Source organism: Podarcis vaucheri (assembly GCF_965113315.1).
Source record: "Podarcis vaucheri genome assembly, chromosome: 6".
Classification (NCBI taxonomy): Eukaryota; Metazoa; Chordata; class Lepidosauria; order Squamata; family Lacertidae; genus Podarcis; species Podarcis vaucheri.
The window spans coordinates 76,382,899-76,402,966 of NC_138764.1; the positions used below are offsets into that span (position 1 = coordinate 76,382,899).

General features: G+C 43.2%; 1 protein-coding gene across 4 annotated transcripts; it reads right to left on the minus strand.

The window, feature by feature from the left end:
- Positions 1-28: 28 nt before the first annotated feature.
- On the minus strand, positions 29-10,277 carry TLDC2 (TBC/LysM-associated domain containing 2). Of its 4 annotated transcripts, XM_082228682.1 has the most exons (9): positions 9,501-9,564; positions 8,421-8,472; positions 8,325-8,383; positions 6,793-6,916; positions 3,876-4,034; positions 2,646-2,798; positions 2,415-2,510; positions 1,152-1,225; positions 29-309 (listed from the first exon to the last, which is right to left on the minus strand). In XM_082228682.1, exons 3-9 carry the CDS (start codon positions 8,363-8,365, stop codon positions 174-176), a joined length of 783 nt encoding a protein of 260 aa, XP_082084808.1. In that variant the 5' UTR covers positions 8,366-8,383; positions 8,421-8,472; positions 9,501-9,564; the 3' UTR covers positions 29-173. The 4 variants fall into 4 exon arrangements, with proteins under 4 accessions (XP_082084808.1, XP_082084809.1, XP_082084810.1 ...); XM_082228681.1 differs by lacking the exon at positions 29-309 and having other exon boundaries at positions 944-1,225; positions 3,876-4,016; positions 9,501-10,277; XM_082228683.1 differs by lacking the exons at positions 8,325-8,383; positions 8,421-8,472 and having other exon boundaries at positions 9,501-10,247.
- Positions 10,278-20,068: the final 9,791 nt, after the last annotated feature.

The following is a 20,068-nucleotide window of genomic DNA, read 5'->3' on the forward strand; positions in this document are numbered from 1 at the left end:
TTTCCATCCCAGTCTACGGAGACAGAGGGAGTCTCTACAGCAAGTTTATGTTCATCGAAGGGGATTTGAAAAGCTGCCCCCACAGGACGACTGGCCAAGCCCTGTTCCCATGGCACTTGCAGTGTCAGTGCAGAAGGGGACTTGTCTTCCCCCCGCCCCAAACACACTTTGGGTTAGGAAAGTGCCCAAACTTCCAGGTCTCGGATGAGGAATTCCTCTTTGGGAGATAACGTCTCATTGTTGAATGTCTCACAGGGCTGACTTCCTCCATGGTTCAGGTCTCCATCTAGCCACAATCCAAATTTGCCACTGCAAATAAGGGGAAAGGCAAAACATGGCATTAACTTTCTGCAGAATGAGGAACACATAAGATCCATAAGAAATACAGTGTGGTTTGGCTCATTTGAGTCAACAGCTCTGTAGGTATCTCACGTGCACCTGCTTTCTGCTGCCTGGGCTGATTGAAGAAGGGATGGTCAATGGTTCTACCTTGTAGTGGGAGCCAGATTAGAGGGCTCACTGCTTCCTTTCTACTCAAATTCTTTCCCCTGCTCTGAAAGGGTTTACAATGAGCTCACCATTTTGCCACAGTTTCTATTTATACATTTAGATGCTTTGGAACTATATACAGCCAAACTGGTTTTCCACTGCAATGATTAACCATCTTTTTCCAAAATGTATACAAAACTTGGAAGATCTTGACGCAGGGCAAGATGATAATGTGTACTAAATAAAGCTAGACAGCTATGTCCACTCAAAGGACACACACAAGAATACCATTGGGCTTTTTGTAGCCGGTATCTCAAATCATAATGACTGAAGTAGTACAGGAGAGAGGAATCTTCAGTTTAATGTCATGAAACCTAGAAATAAGTGAGGGGTGGATAGTGGTAAATTTAAAAGAGAAAAAAGTAAAAATACTTTTCATCATGGCTCACATACTGAGGGATAACCTGTTCTAGATGAACTGTGATGGCATTTGTTTTACTCGTACCACTGATTCAGTAGCGGAGGGACCCAGGCTCCAGAAAGAGCTGCTGACGGCGAGACGATCCTCAAAAGTTAATAATCTGACTGGGACTGCATTGTAGCACCTCTTCCCTTCACAACAAATCCATTTCCCCCCACTAACATCTTTCACAGTCACATACCTGCCTCCACCAATTGCTAGGGAGTCTGCATCTCCTTTCATGAAGAAGGTGTTTTTACCTGTCCACTTAAATACCTGGAGAGTAAGGAGAGAAAAAACATGGTTGAGAGAAGCATCTTGGGAATAAAAGACACAGCTGTACAACTAGAGAAAACAATCATTATTTTGTTTTCCAATGCTTACTTTAAACCTTTATATTCTGGTTCAGTTGGCAGCATTTTGAACGTTGTGTCAGCACCCCACCGCTTAAACTCTTGCAGACTTCTTGTGAAGTTTGACTCAGAAGTAAAATGAGAAGCCAGAATTGCAACGTAATACACAAGCTCCCTATCAGGGCAATTGTCTGCATATTGGCTCTGGTGTAAGTCTCATTGAGTTCAGTAGAATTTATTGGTAGTATTTATTGGTAGGGGTTGCTTACCACTTCCTACCGTGTGTTTTAATTGTGACTTCCACGCTCACCCTTGTTTCTTGAACAGTCATCTTTTCATACACTCACTCACTCTATATATATTGGAGAATCCACACAGTATTGTCAAATGGTTGCTTGCAGTCCAGCATCTTTTGTGTTGATCTTCCATGTTTTATTATAACTGAATTGTGTGTGTGTGTGTGTGTGTGTGTGTGTGTGTAAAACAATTGAAGTAGCACCTTGACTGTTAATGCCCCATTTCAGATCTTGGGTAACTTTAAACAAGCATGTCCCCTTTGCAAGTAAAACCATTTATAGTAAGAATAGGTTTGGTCCTATAAATGTCTATCTCGGGTATCAAAGGCCAGGATAAAAAGAAGGATGGGGGAAGGCTGATTTATTAGACCAGGCATGTCCAGCTCCCAAGAGACTGATCTACTCCCAGTATAAAAAAAAACCTGGCAGTGATTTTATTGTCATTATTTTATTGTCAGTGACCCATTGTCATTGGAGGGGGGAGGAGCATGGGGGGGTGGATTGCCTAGAGCTGTTGAGCTTTTTAGGGGGAGGATTGACCAGAGTTTTTCCAGCTTTTTCCCTGTACCATTTTGTACATGATAAGGATCTACCAGGATCAGATGGGGATCTACCGGTAGATCACGATCTACTGGTTGGACATCCCTGTACTAGACCAATTGCCAAATGGTGCATACTGGAAACTTTGTAGGTATACCACTTTAAGCCTGTGGTAAGTCAGTGACAGGCAACATTTGTATAATTGGTAATAACTCCAGATACTGTTAACACACACTGATAACCTTCATACTTGGGGGATGATATCCCTTCAATCACCTTAAGTTGTGGGGTGAAGGAAAAGAGAAATGTTTCTCCATTGCCGTAGAAGCAGCTGCTGACATGGATGGCTGTAGAAGAAAAGGCTCCAAATATCTGAAAAGGTTGCAAGAGAGATGTGTTGTAACTTGCAAGTAGCAGGAAGGCCATTTAGAGTAGGCAGCGAACTGAACCCAACCAGACAGCCCTCCTCTGCTAGATTTGATAAGTCTGGTCTGTTTCAAAGCTTACCTGGCCTTCAGTGTCTCTGATAATCAACAACACTGGAGAGGCTAAATCACTCATGCTTCGGTACATAGTCTTCAGGCTAAATCCATCCCTTGCTGTACAGTAGATGAGGTTCCATGGGTGTCCAGTCACTCGTAGAGGGAGGTGTGGTGCAAGCTAAAAGGTATCACATACACATGGTCACTTCTTTCCTTACCTCCATCTACCCTGAGGCCTTAAATATGTTATTGGACTGCGTGTCTCATCATCCCTACCCATTGGCCAAACTGGCTGGGGTGAATGGGAGTCCGTCAACCTCTGGACATCCACAAAGTTCACATCCTTGCCTTAAACCTATCCAACATAGGAATGTATCTTAAGTTATTCCAGTAGATCTGTGGGGAATCTTTGGCCCGCCAAATGTTGCTGTACTACAACTCCCACCAGACCCACCAAGCAGGCCCAATGGTCAAAGATAATGGGAGTTGTAGTTTAGCAGCATCTGGAGGGCTAAAGGTTTACCACACCTGCACTAGCTCATCAGTATATCTTCTGCTTAGTAGTTCTGGTCACAGGTCATACACCCTAAGTCAGTGGTTTCCAACTGGTGGTCTATGAACCCCAGGGAGTCCACATAACCCACCAAGCAGGGTCATGGCACATACCCATCAACTGTCCAGCACATCCCATTTTGTCCAGCACATCTCGGGTGGGTCATGTAACTCACACAGGAGTGCTGCTCAGAAGATACACATCCCAGTTTTGCGCTGGGACAAGTTGGAGCATATGGTGGCACCAATCACATAAAAAACATTTTCAAAAGTAGGGGGTCCATGGCTTGGCTTTTGAAAAACAGGAGGCCCACAGTCCTTAGCTAATTGGGAACCACTGCCCTAAGTTATTGGCCCCATTTACAATCTTTGCATTCACATAAGTGAATATTAAGCCTGTGGAAATAACTTTTTTGAGACTGTCCTGGAGAATTTCACTTCTTTGCACTTGTTCCTTGTAAATGGGGCCAAGGGTCTCATGCGCCTTGTAGAGACATGGCTTCAGCAGACCTTCCTGCTTCCTTCCTGCCTAAAGCTTGCTTTCCCGGTTAACAGAGGTCAGCAATGCTCCAATAATGTGTGCCTTAGCTAAGGACAATGTGTGGAAGTGATGTATAAGGGCAAAGGGCTCACCCAGGGGAGTCACTTCGATAGCAATTTTCTTTAATGACTGCTGCTGAGTCACAGTATGAAGGGTGCTCACCTTCTGGATTTCTTCTATGTGCAGGATGTTGCTTTGCCCATTAAGCACAGGCTCATGAAATTCTGTGCTTGTCCAGACTGGGTTCTCTGGTTCAGTAGACTCCTCAGGTTCTGAAGATAGAGCTTCTTCCAGCAGGTTGGGCTGATAAAAGGACACACACTGTTAAATGGGAAATGAATAAGGCAACAACTAAGTTGCAGAATCTTCCCCAGTATGTAGTCTGTTGCGTCACTAGAAGGATACTCCTCAGAGAGAACTATAAAGGCAAAAAGATGAAGCAAAGTGAATTGCAGAAGGCAATCAGTCTACCCTTCCCTCTAGTCTCATGGGACTGCTAAAAGCTTAGTCTTATAATTAATAGCACAGCAGTATGTAGGCCACAATAAAGCAATATTTTAATCTCAGGAACATCAGTTTAATGATCCAGCCACTCCTCCCCTTCATCCTTTGTTCCAGCGGGTGTCTTCAGAGGGTGAGACTAGAAAAAGGGTAGATTGTCTTCTGTGATTCATTTAAAGCCTTAGCAGTCCAGATGTTGTTGGACTCCAGCCCCTTTCAGACAGCATGGCCAGAGATAATGAGAATTGCAGTCAAACAACATCTGGAGGGCTACAAGTTCTCCATTCTTGATACAAAGCTCTATTAGTGCATCTCTAGGGCAGGTCAGAAAGCAACTCAGCTACCCTGCAATTGTCAACTATGTAAATGTGGAGCCTTGACTCTGTTAATGAAAATACACCATAGTAAAATGACAGTTTGCTCTTTGCTGTGCCATTCCCCCTCCTCCGACATTAAATATTGCAATTGCAAGAGAAGAAACTAGATTCAGTACACATTTAAAACTGAATTTATGAAATTTGTACTTTCCAAAACAATATGCAACATGAAACAAAATCATCCTTCGGAATTTTGCAATGCAGTACGCCAACCAAATAATGTTTACAAAAATGCATGTATTAAGGGAAAGTGCAAAAATAAATAAATGAAGATGGTAGTTAAAATCGCATTTAACAATGCATTTTATTAAGGAAACTTGCTTACAGAAATGTGTACCTTAGTAAAAACTGCATTTAATAAATTGATCATTAGCAGAAATTCACATTAGAATGCTGCCGAATTTCTGTGAGGATTAAAAAAAAACAAAAAAAAACCCCTCAAACTGCTGAAAAATTCAGAGAAATGAATGTAAGATTGGAAAAATGAGAATCAAAACAGATCTTTCTATCCCTATTCAGGAGGGGTGAGCCTTCTTCCCAGCTTTAGTACAAAGTGGTTCGCCTGAGGGCTGCTGCACATTATCAAGGTCCTACATAGCCAATACAGTGGTACCTCGGGTTAAGAGCTTAATTCATCCCGGAGGTCCATTCTTAACCTGAAACTGTTCTTAACCTAAAGCACTTTAGCTAATGGGGCCTGCTGCTGCGCTGCCGGAGCACAATTTCTGTTCTCATCCTGAAGCAAAGTTCTTAACCCGAGGTAATATTTCTGGGTTAGCGGAGTCTAACCCGAAGCATATGTAACCTGAAGTGTATGTAACCCAAGGTACCACTGTACTGTACTAATGTCCAGGAAATAAATTCTGTGCGCAGATCATAAAAGTACAATGATCCTGCACGACATCTGTGTACTCAAGCTACTGTCCTAGAAACACATGTAGAGAGGCCTCAAAATCCTATTAGCATGTGCATATGCTATCGTATCTCATCTGCACAGAAGCAAAAACTGTATGCTTTTAAAATCAATCTGAAGGTTATCTGGTAAGTTATCCCTATTTGCTTCTATTGCCCTCACTCAGACTGAAGATGAGGGTGTAGGAAGATAATGGTGGGATATGTTTGTAGATACCCTTTCTGGGACAAATAATAACAGCAACATACCCATCTCAGTATGAAAATGCAATGCATTGGGCAAAAACCACAAAGCCCAGTATCAGCACTGCTCTTTGTCCTCTGCTTCACTTTTATCAATATAACTTTCCCTTGTGCTTCCTCAATTACACATACTTTCTCTTATCAATCTGGTTGCGGAAATATACCACCCACTTCTGTAGAAATCCTACATTCTTGCTACCTTCCTTTCTTTTGGGCTTGCCACCCATCTGAATATATATTTGTTTAAGTCACTTCAAGGATATGAATATTAAAAACTGTCTACCAAATAGCCCGAGGAGCTGAGCTTAAAAGCAAAACTTGAGGTTGAAGGCAAAATCAAGGTGATGGCAACCTCCACCAAACATGATGCTTTTTTCATCGAATTAATCAATTAAACCTGCTTTGGACAAATGGTATGGAATGATTCTGTCTGGGATTGCCTGGTAGCACTATCTTGACCACATAAACAATGGCACTCTCAGCCCAAACATCTGAAATACAAGTATGCTGCTCTGCACCAAAAGAAAGGAGGGAGGGAATTTAAATTCCTCAGTAACACATTGTCTACTAAAGCAAACATATTTCTGTGCTGCCTGGTTTTGAGGTTGACTGACCAGTGTTTCCGTTTTCCATTAGGATATATGTATACCTTTTTGGACCTAGGAACCCAGTAGCACTAAACTCTTAACAGGCTCCCATGATGCCAGATGGTTTCAGGGAGGGGGACATAGTACAGTGAGGATGGCTTGCAGTTTCACTTCCTAGAGTTCTAGACCTGGAAGGGATCTTGGAGGTCATCTCGTCTAACCTCTTGTTCAATCTGTCTTGCTTCTCTACAATTTGACCATCCAGGCTCCATGGTAGGGGACCACCTCCTGAGGCAGTCTGCTCAACTGTTACCACTAGGAAACTTCCACTAACGTTTAGTTGAAATGAACTTTATGCCCTGCAGTTTGCACCCATTTGTTCTTGCCCTGCCCTTTGGAGCAACTCCCTCCTCTATCCTTCCCTATCCCGACCCAAGAAGCAAGGACTGCCGTACATACCAGACGAGTGTAGCGACAGCGTGGAGTTTTCATGTTTTCTGTGATCATCCAAAGCACGACCACGGCAGCCGTGCCGTTTCCTGGCAGCGAGTCGAAGAGGGGAGAGCAGGTGTCTGCCAATTGCCTGTGGAGAACACACCCTCATTCATAAACAGCATGTACTTTATTCTCTCTCAGTAAGCAGGTTCTTCTATTGCTATACAGCTATTGTCACCTGAGATCTCACTATGAAACCCTGTGCCACACAGCCTTTTCCAGTTATCTAGTGATCTGTAGCGAGGGAACTTGTGGCCCTCCAGATAATTGCTCTTATTAGTTTATTAATTTATGTCTCAGCATTCATATAAATTTAAAGGCAATTTATAATTATACAATAGAAACAACCAAAATAGGTTGTTATTTTGAATTTTAACAGGGAGAAATGTAAAGTATTGCACTTGGGCAAAAAAAATGAGAGGCACAAATACAAGATGGGGGACACCTGGCTTGAGAGCAGTACATGTGAAAAGGATCTAGGAGTCTTGGTTGACCACAAACTTGACATGAGCCAACAGTGTGACGCGGCAGCTAAAAAAGCCAATGCAATTCTGGGCTGCATCAATAGGAGTATAGCATCTAGATCAAGGGAAGTAATAGTGCCACTGTATTCTGCTCTGGTCAGACCACACCTGGAGTACTGTGTCCAGTTCTGGGCACCACAATTCAAGAAGGACACTGACAAACTGGAACGTGTCCAGAGGAGGGCAACCAAAATGGTCAAAGGCCTGGAAACGATGCCTTATGAGGAACGGCTAAGGGAGCTGGGCATGTTTAGCCTGGAGAAGAGGAGGTTAAGGGGTGATATGATAGCCATGTTCAAATATATAAGAGGATGTCACATAGAGGAGGGAGAAAGGTTGTTTTCTGCTGCTCCAGAGAAGCGGACACGGAGCAATGGATCCAAACTACAAGAAAGAAGATTCCACCTAAACATTAGGAAGAACTTCCTGACAGTAAGAGCTGTTCGACAGTGGAATTTGCTGCCAAGGAGTGTGGTGGAGTCTCCTCCTTTGGAGGTCTTTAAGCAGAGGCTTGACAACCATATGTCAGGAGTGCTCTGATGGTGTTTCCTGCTTGGCAGGGGGTTGGACTCGATGGCCCTTGTGGTCTCTTCCAACTATATGATTCTATGATTCTATTCTATGATTCTAGGTTTGAAAACAATACCAAAAAAAATTCAGAAGATTGGTTTTTAAATAATACATATAAAAGATGCAAGGCCAGAGACCTAATCTTTTCATCCCATCCAGTTGGAAAAACTTGTCAAAACGAAATTGTTTCCAGAAACTACAAACAGTGGCTGCCTGTCATCTCATTCTCAACAAAATAGGGCAACCACATTGAGAATGCTGCTCTGAGAAGCTGTGGAACAGGCTTGTGATAATATAGGGGCTTCAAGCAGAAACACTCCTGCAGAACCACCACCACCACAATTACCAGTATATGCTTGGTCCTGAGGTGTACTTTATTAGTAAGAAATCCTTGAACTTAACCCAATAGCAGATTGGCAGATCTTGGAGTAAACTCTCATCATTCCTGACCACTGCTCATGCTGGCTGGAGCTGAAGGGAGCTGTAACCCAAAAACACCTGGAGAACTCAGATTGTCCACCCCTGTTCTATGGCTTCACAGATAAAAGTCCTATAATTGTGGAAGTGAGAAATTGGCTCTTCATAAACTATAGCTCTGAGGAGAACTTGAGATGGTTAATTACAGGTGTATGATGAGTGTATCCTGTCTCTTTAAGAAACAGGCCTGGTCTGTAATAGAAACTGCCTTCCTTAGGTGTGGCTCCTTCCATAGTTCAGTGACAACTAGTCAGAACCTTAGTAATGTATGTAGCAAGTCCTAGCTGCTATGCTGATTTATTGACCTGTTGCTCGCAAATAAATAGTTATTTTCCTGATTTCCTGACATTTTCCTATACATTTTCCTGTACTCTTCTGTAACCTCCATCCAAGCAAACAAGAAGTATTATCAGAGGAAGGCAGAACACATTTGAGTTAAGCCGTTCAAGGAAAGTGATGTATTGGGGTAGCAGGAAAACGAATCAGGAGGGGGGCAGGCCGTTCAAACACAACTGTCCTTTATTGCTACATGAGAAGTATGAGAATTGAAATTGCACACTGGAGCTCTGCAGCATGCAAATTATAGGGCTCAAGAGGTTCAAAAAGCATTACACTGAATCAGTGTAGTGGGCCGGGGAAAGTCCCAAAGGTCTGGAGGACTGTGTTTGGCCTCTTGGCATGAAGTTCCCCATCCTTTTTCTATAGTTTACAAGGATACTGAATCTTCTTAACACTTGTTTTTCATTAGCCACTGTGGTTCTTTGTGAAGAAGTTGAGCAAGGATGCTGTTCAGGAGCATCTGAGAATATGGGAAGATATGAGAAGTCTTGGATTGGTCTTGGACCCTTCAACTTATGACAGAGTTGCTCTCTAAAATAAAATGTGTTCCGCACAAGCATTTAACCCAGGAATATCTGGCAAGGTGCCACGGGTGTCACTATGGCAGGATTTATGAGCAGATGTCCAGGGCTCCCACTCAGCAGAATGAACAGGAAGGTTCTCAAACTCAGCAGGGGCAGTTTATCACATTGAAAGGAAGTGCAGGAAACCACATCACCATCTAAAGGCTGGGGTGGCGGCGGAGTAAGAGTCTAAAATTACCTAACTGCCCCACTGCAGGCTACACTCGAGAATGGTCCTGCTCCCCCAACATCAGGAGATGCGGCTTGTCAACTCCTAGAAGATTAGCTACTGTAGAAGTGACATGCAAAAGAAACCATGGCAACATGCAAATTAACAGGCTTTATGAGTCATGGGAATCACTGCCTTGTGGGATCAAGGCATGGGAGAGAGTTTGTAAGCCACATCCCCTAAAATTCACTTATCTACACACAGTATCATTCTAAAGTGTGCTAAAATTTTACACAGGAGATCATCCTAAGAACATCAAACGAGCCCTGCTAGACTGATCAGATCAGCCCCTTCCTTCCAACAGCAGCTAGCCAATTGCTTCCAGTTAGACCATAAGCAGAGCTTGAAGGCAGTAGACTTCCCTCACTGCCAAACCATGCATCATTCTTGTAAAATGATATGCTCTCCTCATGTTGTCTTTTCCCCTGAATTAAGAAGCCTCATATGTTTTGGCTATTTGTGGCAAGGAAAGTCCTTCAGCCCCTAGATCATACTGGTTTCCCTTTTTCTATAACTTTTGCAGCTCTATGTTATCCTTGAGATGGAGTGATCAGGGAACTCTACTGATGCTCCACCAATGAGCTGTTGCCCTTCTACATGTTGCCCTGCCTTGGGAAGTGTGGCTATTACCCTCATGGGAAATATTTTGATTACCAGCTTTAGTTGTTTTTATCATTCAGGCTTTGGGGAGATAACTTAAAGTTTAGGCATTAGTACTACTACCACAGCTACTATTAATATTTTTTCTCCCTGGCCTTCACTGGGTTTTTATTTATTTTATTTAACAAAATGTATATACCGCTTGAATGTAAAAACACAACCCCAAACTCTATGCAGTTTGTCAACAATATAAAAGCATTAAAATGAGCAATAACAAAAGTTTTAAAAGGTATTTATTTAAAAGATTAGAATCAGCACTATCTAAAAATAAATAAAACACATGTAACTTCTACATTCATAATGCTGTGATTATGGTTTTAGGTTTTTGTGGATTTGGCTGTTGCAAACTACCCAGAGTTCTTGATAAATGAAGGGCAGGATAAAAATAAAATGAACAAAACAAACAAACTTACCTGCTAGCTATAGGCGACCAAGAATTCCATGCAGGTGAGTGAGTGAAGTGGTGTAAGAAAGAAGGACCGCTACAGTAGCCTGCCTCTGAAACAGCTTGGTTCTCAGACTTGTAATGTAGAAACAGGAAGTACCCTTTTCACAACCAGCATGAAAATATTGTGAGTTGGTGGAGGCTGGGGTGGTTGCTATGGGTCACTTTGTCCTGCCTCCACCAATTCACTTGGTAGAATGCTTTTTTATTTTCTTTTTTGGACTAGCCTGCTAAGAGACTGTGGTCTTCATTTCCATGCTGCCTGTTCCACAACCACCAAAGCAGCTCAGGCTACTAGCCTCTTAGCATTTACTACTACTAACCTCTTAGCATTTATTACTACTGTTTTGCAAGCTAGTAGCTTTTGTGGGTTTATCTGCACGACTGATTTTTTTGCCAACCTGAGATGCTCCAAGCTCATGTAGGAACATGTTTCTTTTTTTCAGAGGATAGCCACTGTTCCCAGCACACCCTCCTTCCTCCCGCAGAAACTTTTCTTCCAAATATCTGATTTTTCTTTTCCATTTCACCTATACCCCTGCCCCAGAGACGGTACAGCTACACAGTTCCATCTTATTGTAAGAAGGTTGGTAAAACTCAAATGCACTTGGCTGAAATGACTTATTTACAAGATACTCACATTTACCTGAAGAGGGTTCTGTGGGGAGACATCTAACAAAGCACAGCTAGGTAGGTCCCATATAAAGCAGCTGTTCTGTTGTTGCCTTGCTTAAAGCAGAGGTGTTGAGGAATCCCCTGCAAATCTCAGGGAAGCATCACTAACAATACAGCTCTGAATAGTCACAAAGTTCATATGGACTGTGAACACATACCTGGTTCTATCCAGTCCACCTTCCTTGTCAACTCTCTCAATCTGTGCCAGCAGACCGGTTGCTCACCTGCCACTCACAGGGTACAAGTTCAACACATCCATCTTGAGCCAATGGGTCCCATTATTTTGGGATCAACAGTCAGCTTGCTGCAAGTGTTTCTATTTGTAACAATGATGTTGCAATGCATGTGTTGCCTGTAAACTTTCTGACACTACTTTTCTTCCTCCTAACCCACCCCTTGTGGCTGAAGTAAGTTATCACTCATCTGTAGATGATAATACAGATGTTCATTGAGTAAATCAGGCCGCAAATTGTTAAGCTTGTTGATGTGATGGAGTAAATGCCCACAGCCAGTCTCATTCAAGACCAGGAATATACACACACACAAAAATAAAGCCCTTCTTTCTAAGAAATAAATAAATCAGGCAAGTTTGTCGGTGCCACACACACACTCCTCCTCTCATTGTTGAAGTTCCCAGGCAGAGATGGTGCCTATATGCCTTTAAATGCTTTGAAGCATTAAGCAAAGCTATGGCAGCTGTGCTTCTTGCCCTGTCCACTTGTGCATTCGGTAGCTAGCGGGAATCTTAATTTCTCCATGGAGACAAGTGGAGTGGATCATAGGAAAAAGTGATGGAAATGCAGGGTGCAGGGTGCCTAGGATAGCCAGAGAACACCTTCCACAGATGAGCAGAAGATGCCATTTCTACAGGTGTAGCTTGTGCAAACTCTCTCCCTTGCAAACCACACAACCGTTAAACGTGCAGGATAACATTAGACAAGCCTACTGGATCAGGCCAAGCCCAACTATTCCAGCATCTTGTTCTTACAGTGGCCAACTAGATGCCTTGTGGGAAACCAGCAAGCCCAACCTGAGCACAGGAGTGCCATCCCCGTCCTGTGGTTTCTAGCGACTGGCATTCAGAAGCACTATAGGCTCAAGCCACAGTTTCAGAGCATATCCGCCCTGGCTAGTAGCCATCTGATAGGCTTAACTTCAAGGAATTTGTCTAATCGTCTTTCAAAGACATCTAAGTTGGAGGCCATCACTGCCTCCTGTGGGCGTGAGTTCCATAGCATAACTATGCGATCTGTCCTGAATCTTCCAACACCTGCTTTGGAGTGTGTTGCTTCTGTGATCCTCTTTTGCATCTGCCCACCCGAAGAGTCGGTATAGCTTTGCTGGGTACCCTAAAATGCTTTCTTTGACACTGCTGGAAGGTAAGGATTCAAGGACATAGCTATGAGTTACACCATCTTAGCAGTGACTTCCAATTTGCTAGAAACAGAACAGGTTCATAATGCGTTTTAATCTACAGAATATTGTGCACATCTAGACATAGCAGCAACACATGGAACAACTAATTCATAGAAACTTATATAAGAAAAAATATACACAAACAAAGGGTTTTCCACATGGGATGTGTCTGACAGATAGGAAGGATAACATGAGTTTTTACTTGCTTTTTTTGGCGTGTGTTTGTTGTGTGTGCTTTTACAGTTTATTATTCTATTTTGGTTTTAAACATGTAATTTTTTGTCAGCCTGTGGAAAGAGATGAACCAAGAATGTATATATATTTTAGGGTCTACCTGTTGTGGAGATGAAGATAAGGATGATAAAGCATGTGACAGATTGTAGTTATGACTATGGTCATTTACCATCCCATTTTATAATACAGTGGTACCTCAGGTTAAGAACTTAATTCATTCCGGAGGTCCATTCTTAACCTGAAACTGTTCTTAACCTGAAGCACCACTTTAGCTAATGGGGCCTCCCGCTGCTGCTGTGCCGCCGGAGTACAATTTCTGTTCTCATCCTGAAGCAAAGTTCTTAACCTGAGGTACTATTTCTGGGTTAGCGGAGTCTGTAACCTGAAGCGTATGTAACCCGAAGCGTCTGTAACCTGAGGTACTACTGTACGCAGTAAGAGATGCACGTGTACCTTTCTGGGAAACTGTTCAAGGCCTTTCTATTGCTTCAAACCTATAAGGTGTTGTGGACGCACAAGGCACATAATGGGTGGTTAGATAAAAAAGCTGAGAAAGGTCTTTGTCCAGGACTTTGGAGAACAACAGGTTCCCCACCATTGCTTTGCCGGGTCTGACTCTTGACTTGTTCTCTGGTTCTGCCTCCCAACATTGATCCTTGGCTTGACAGTCTGGTTCCTGCTTGATGGCTGTTTACCTCTGAGCGATGATCCTTTACTTTTGCCCTTATTCAACCTTCTGCTGCTAGCGTCCAAGAAAATGCAGTAACCAGATCACCAGCTAAACTTTCAGGCTTCAGGGAGTCTGGGCTGTGCACAGTTGCCAGGAGGTTCCCTGTGATGTTTTCTTTTCCAGGGCACAGAGTCTGGGATTCTCTGTGATCCAGCTGCAGCCTCTGTTCCTGCTGACTCACTTCCAGGTGCAGGTGTGCAGAGAGCTCACCTGGGAGATTCTCAGTCTACAGAGACAGCAGTTGTTTGCCTGGACACAACAACATTTGTATGCCTTGGGTAGGGGAGTGCTTCAAGGTCACTTTCAAAATATACAGTCTTGGATACAAACTCACATACAGTATATGCTTATGCTAAGGGCAACAAATAACTTGCGCTAAGGTAACCCAAATTCGAAGCCAAGAATTTGCATTTGTTTCTTTATCTTATTTGATTAAGGATGCCTACACACCATATATTTAAAGCACTTGATTGATTGATTGATTGATTGATTGATTGATTATCCACCCTTCATCCTAAGGTTCTGGGGTGGGTTACAGCAGTAAAAACAACTTTAAACGCTTTAAATTTTATGTTTTTATAATAATAATAAATTATTATTTATACCCCACCCATCTGGCTGAGTTTCCCCAGCCACTCTGGGCGGCTCCCAATCAAATGTTAAAAACAATACAGCATTAAATATTAAAAACTTTCCTAAACAGGGCTGCCTTCAGATGTCTTTTTAAAATAGGATAGCTGTTTAAATAATAATAATTTATTCTTAAATAATAATAATTTACGGCTTTCCCCCAAAGAATCCTGGGAACTGTGAAGGGTGCTGGGAATTGTAGCTCTGTGAAGGGTAGCCCACAGTTCTCAGGATAACAGGGAAAGGCCTGTGTTTCACATTTATGAGGAGAGAATCAATATAACACTAAGGATTCAATATAACATTTTGGCTGGCCGAATGTAATGATCCCTCCTCCCCCACTGAGTATTGTTCTGGGGATTCTTCCAACCCCCAGCAGAGCCAGTTTCAGGAGAGAAGATGGAGAGGAGCCATTGTTCAAGTAGAAGGGCAGGGCTTCCACTGATGTGACTCCTTAGTTGACTCTTGTTCACTGTATGTGCACAGCCTGTGTACTTTCATGGTGTGTGCAGGTGCACATGTGGCTACAACCTTCTCGGTAGTGGCGCCCGCCCTGTGGAACGCCCTTCCAGCAGATGTCAAAGTGATAAACAACTACCTGACATTCAGAAGACATCTTAAGGCAGCCCTGTTCAGGGAAGTTTTTAACGTGTGATATTTTAGTGTATTTTTGGTTTCTATGGAAGCCGCCCAGAGTGGCTGGGGAGGCCCAGCCAGATGGGCGGGGTATAAATAATAAATTATTATTATTATTATTACAACCGTCTCCATGTGCTAGGACAGTGTTCAACCTTGGGTCTCCAGACATTGTTGGACTACAACTCCCATCTTCCCCAGCTCAAGCAAACATAGCTACATAGGTAGCTGCCTTACACCGAGTCTGACCATTTGTTCATCTGATTCAGTATTGTCTACACTAACTGGCAGTGGCTCTTCAGGATTTCAGACAGGGCTCTCTCCCAGCCCTACCTGAGTCCTTCTGCATGCAAAGCGAATGCTCTAGCACTGAGCTAAAGGCCTACAGTTGGGCAATTCTTTATTAGGACCAGCCCCGAAGTCACAAAAATGTGCTTAGCTGCTTAGCTCTTCAGCTCTCCAGAACTCTTCATCAGGTAAGATGTTACACAAAGCAACGAATGGTGCGATGAGGAAATACAAGTAGACAAAATAAGCTAATTGTTGTGGCCGCAAGGCCAATTTGGTGAAAGCAGACATTGGTTTGCAACCTGGTATCTCTAGCGCCTAAGAAGGGCTTGCAATCTCCTTCTTGGAACCGAGTCCACAAGCTCAGAGAATTTAGAATGCTTTTAAAATTAAATGCGTATTAAGAAGCTGCAGTGTAGGTCCTTGTAATTTATTATGTATTGCTTTAGTAGTTGCTTTGTCCATCATTCTAATTCAAATTGCTTTTGTTCTTTCATTCACATTGCACCAGCTTGATTATTATTGTTCTTTTATTCATACTGTGCTGCTTTGTTTATTACACTGCCCTGCCTTGATGGATTTTCTTTTATGTAATCGTTGAAGTTCATGCTATCATTTCTGTAGTTACCACTGTGAATCAATAAAACATTTTGGCTGCAGTTCTCTACTCATTTATCCAGGAGTAAGCAGCCTTGAATTCCATGGGTCTTACTTCTGAGTAGACATGTGTAGGCTTGTGCTGTCAATTAATTTCAGATACCTCCTTGAGTCTGTGTGGACCTCACCACTTGTTAAATTTTACCCACTGGAGTGTAAATTTGTACTGAAATTCAATTATTGGTGACCACAGTGGCAACAGCAAGCTGCCTAGATTATATGTGCTGTGTGTTTTATGAATTGCTATAAAGTCTGTGTTTGTATAATCCAATCTTGCTGGATAGTTGATGCAGTGTGAGATAAAATAATGCAGTGAGTTTTGTGAATTAAAATGCTTATAGTTCTTAGCAACACTCCAGAAAAATCATCAACACATAAGTGTATTCCATATTTTAATCAAGATTAATTTTGTTAACAGCATCACCTAAATGTATTCTGCATGCAAATTAAATACATAGGGTGATATCCACTGTTAGACATACTCAGAGTAGACCTGTTGAAATTCATGGACTTGGAAGGTTACTTAAGTCAATTGGTTTCTAGGGGTTTGTTGTGCTCTTGAGTAGGACTTAGCTGGATATTACCTATAGGAAATTTATTTATTTATTTGATTGATTGATTGATTGATTGATATACTGCCCATCATCAAAAGATCTCAGGGCAGTTCACAAGATAAAATCCACCATGTGTGTTTGCACACGCATGCATATGGATAGACATGCCAGGATTCATGCTATCAAGAATCAAAGGCAAATTTTAATAACATCGTGCATGAGGTTTTAGGGGCAACATCTTGTCAATTTCGTACAGTATGGTATGGCAAAACCAGATGGGCAGTAACTCTACAATTAGCAAGCTGCCACAGCTAATCCAGATTTCCTGATGAGCACCTATATGATAAACATGTTTGCATTCACACATCTGTTGCACCAGCACTCTGCATTTGGGTTGAACATGTATGGTTTGAAAAATAGCATGTGAAGTAGCAACCCTCAGACAACGGTAAACTTAGGCCTGATTTATCCCAAAGATTGGCTTTTGCTAGATAGTCTGACTTGACCTGATTTAACACTTGCAGCAGAATGAGATGGTAGAATCCTGAGGTGATAGAGTAGGCTATACCACCTCAGCATGAGAGCCAGTGTGATGTAGTTAGAGTCCTGGACTCTGACTTGGGAGACCAGGGTTCAAATCTCTACTCAACCTTGAAGCCCAGTGGGTAACTTTGGGTCAGTCACTATCTCATAGCTGTCAAGCATCCCTTATTTGGCGGGACAGTCCCTTATCCCAGTGCCATGTCCCGCTGCTGTCCCTTATTGATGAGGCTTCATTTGGCTGCTGGCTGGGCTTTCTGCCTTTGGCTCGGAGGGGCTCAGAAGCTGAACATACCTGTGCCCGGAAAATCCCTTATCCCTGGGTTGTTGTAGAAGTGTGTGTACACCACTGCAAACTCCTTTGAGAAATTGTGGAATATAAATGTAGTAGTAGTAGTAGTAGTAGTAGTAGTAGTAATACTACCCACACCCACTGCAATCAACTTATTCTCTATCTTTACTGTCCCAGCACTTTACCATCCTATTTGAATCTTATCTACCTGAATGTGTGTAGGGCAAGTCTTTATTTCTACCAGTCACTAGATGGCAGCATAAGAAACAATTTCGTTGCATTCTGAGATTGTTAGGCTGCTACAGTGAAACGACAACAGTTTCCAGCACCTTAAAGACCAGCACACTTATTATGTCATACTTTTTCATGGACTAGAGTCTTGCATCCAACAAAATGGATTCTAGTTCATGAAGGTTATGCCCGAATAAGTGTTCGTGCATAAGGGCCACAAGACTCTTCATTGTTTTTATAGGAATTTTGTACAGCTTGCATCTGAGTGCTTGCTTTGCTTAAAGCCAGTGTTTATAATTGGGAAACTGTATGCCCGTTTCCTCAGTAGCAATCTGACAACTTTTCTAAATGAACATAATATACTATCTGAAGCCCAGGCAGCTTTTCGTGAGAACCATTCAACAACAGACCACTGTCTAATGCTGTCCTTCCTAGCTGAGAGGTATATCAGACCTCTACAGGGTAAACTCTTCGTGGCCTTTATGGATCTGAAATCAGCATTTGACTCCATCCCCAGATCCCAGCTATGGTCCAAATTGAGTCTGATTTTGCAGGACAAACGACTTCTCTTTCTCATAAAAGCCCTGTACAATGGAACCAAACTGCAGGCCCGATGCGGTCGACAGGGACAGCTATCGAACAGCATCGAGATGACTAGGGGGGTGAGACAGGGTTGTATTTTGGCCCCCACATTGTTTTGTCTATTCTTAAATGACCTAGAAGAGAACTTAATGGACCCAGATGGACACATTCCAAAAATAGGAATGAGAAGGACCCCTTTGTTGTTGTATGCTGATGACGCGGCTATCATCTCGCGTTCCAGACCGGGCTTGAATTATCTGTTGAGGAAATTTTCTGATTACTGTTATGGAAATGGTTTATCAATTAATTATGAAAAATCTAAAATTTTAGTCTTCGAAAGAAGATTCTCCCAGTCTAAATGGGTGTTGGATGGCCATAACCTTGAACAGGTAAAATACTTCAGTTACCTAGGGCAGTGTTTCCCAACCTTTTTTGGGCAAAGGCACACTTGTTTGATGAAAAAAATCTTGAGGCACACCACCATTACAGCCCTGTGACATCAGCGCACAGCGTCACGCCGGGAGGGACGCACGAAAGTGTAAGTTTCAATTTTCCCCCCTCCCCCTTGCCGGGGAACCTCCAAGCTTTGGGGTGGGGGGGGAGGAGGCAGCAAAGCGAGGCAGGAAGGAGAGCGCGGCTTGGCTGGGTGAGCTTTGGCAGGGCCAGGGAATGAGAGCCGCGAGGCGGGCGCTGCGGACGGAGGCGCTGCCCGCCGAGCTCGCAGGCAGCCAGGCAGGCAGACGGTGAGAGCCCTGCGCTGGGCGGCCTCTCCTCGCTGCCGCCGCCCCGCCTCTCGCCGCCCGACTCGCCCGCCTCCCTCCAGGCAACATCTCGCGGCACACCAGGCAACATCTCGCGGCACACTAGTGTGCCGCGGAACAGTGGTTGGGAAACACTGACCTAGGGCTCACATTCCATCATACAGGATCTTGGAAGCACCATTGGCAAACCTCCCTTAAAAAGGCGGAGATTACAAAGCTAGCCATACATAGATTCTTCTTCACAAAGGGCAGCAAATATGGTCCAGCAGCCTTAAGGGTTTTCAACGCAAAGCCCGTTTCCCAACTCCTGTATGCAGCAAAGGTCTGGCATAATGGGGACCTGCCAAAGCTAGATGGCTTTCAGGCAAAATTTATACGATCTCTGCTGCAGGTACCTAACTGCGTCCCTAACTCCGTACTTCTGTTGGAAGCTGTTGAATGCCCAATTTCAGCTAGAGCGTGGTGGGCTGCCCTAAAACATTGGCTCAGGATTTCAGTGTTTAATCTAGGGAAGGGTCTGCACCAACATTTGACCAATGAGGAATTTGTCAGTAAATGGCAGAAAACCATGGCTAAAAAAACCACCTCTATTGGTCTGTCTCCCCCCCCAACTGTATTACCTGGGCTATGAAGGCGCCCAAAAGGTTTTAAAGCAAAGATTATGGGACAATGCACACAGTGACTTGCGATCTCGGTCACACACAGTCTGTAGTCCGCTGGCAGCAGGAGTTCAATATGGGTATGTCTTTGAGTTAACATCTTACATCAAAAACCTAACAGTACCTAACTATCGAAGGCTTTTCACCAAAGCCAGACTGAATGTCTTCCCCTCTGCAGTGCTAGATGGTAGGTTGAGAGGAGTTCCCTACCATGACAGACTTTGCTCGTGTGCTCAAGACATTGATTCCATAGATCATATTTTGCTACATTGTGCGAAGTATGTGCAGGCCAGGGCTGAACTGATACTACCTTTGCTGGTGCCTTTCCCGGGAAAGTCAGAGGCTCACTATGTCAGGTTCCTACTGGAAGACAGGACAAAAGCTAGAATGTTGGCAGTGGCAAAGTTTCTATTGGTGGTTGCAAGAACAAACGAGCCCTATATTCCAAACAAAGTGCTTGATTAACCTGGAGGTAGACTGTATGAACTCTGTATTAATTTGTAATGTTTTGTTGGGTCTCTGGACCGTAATAAAGATTGATGATGATG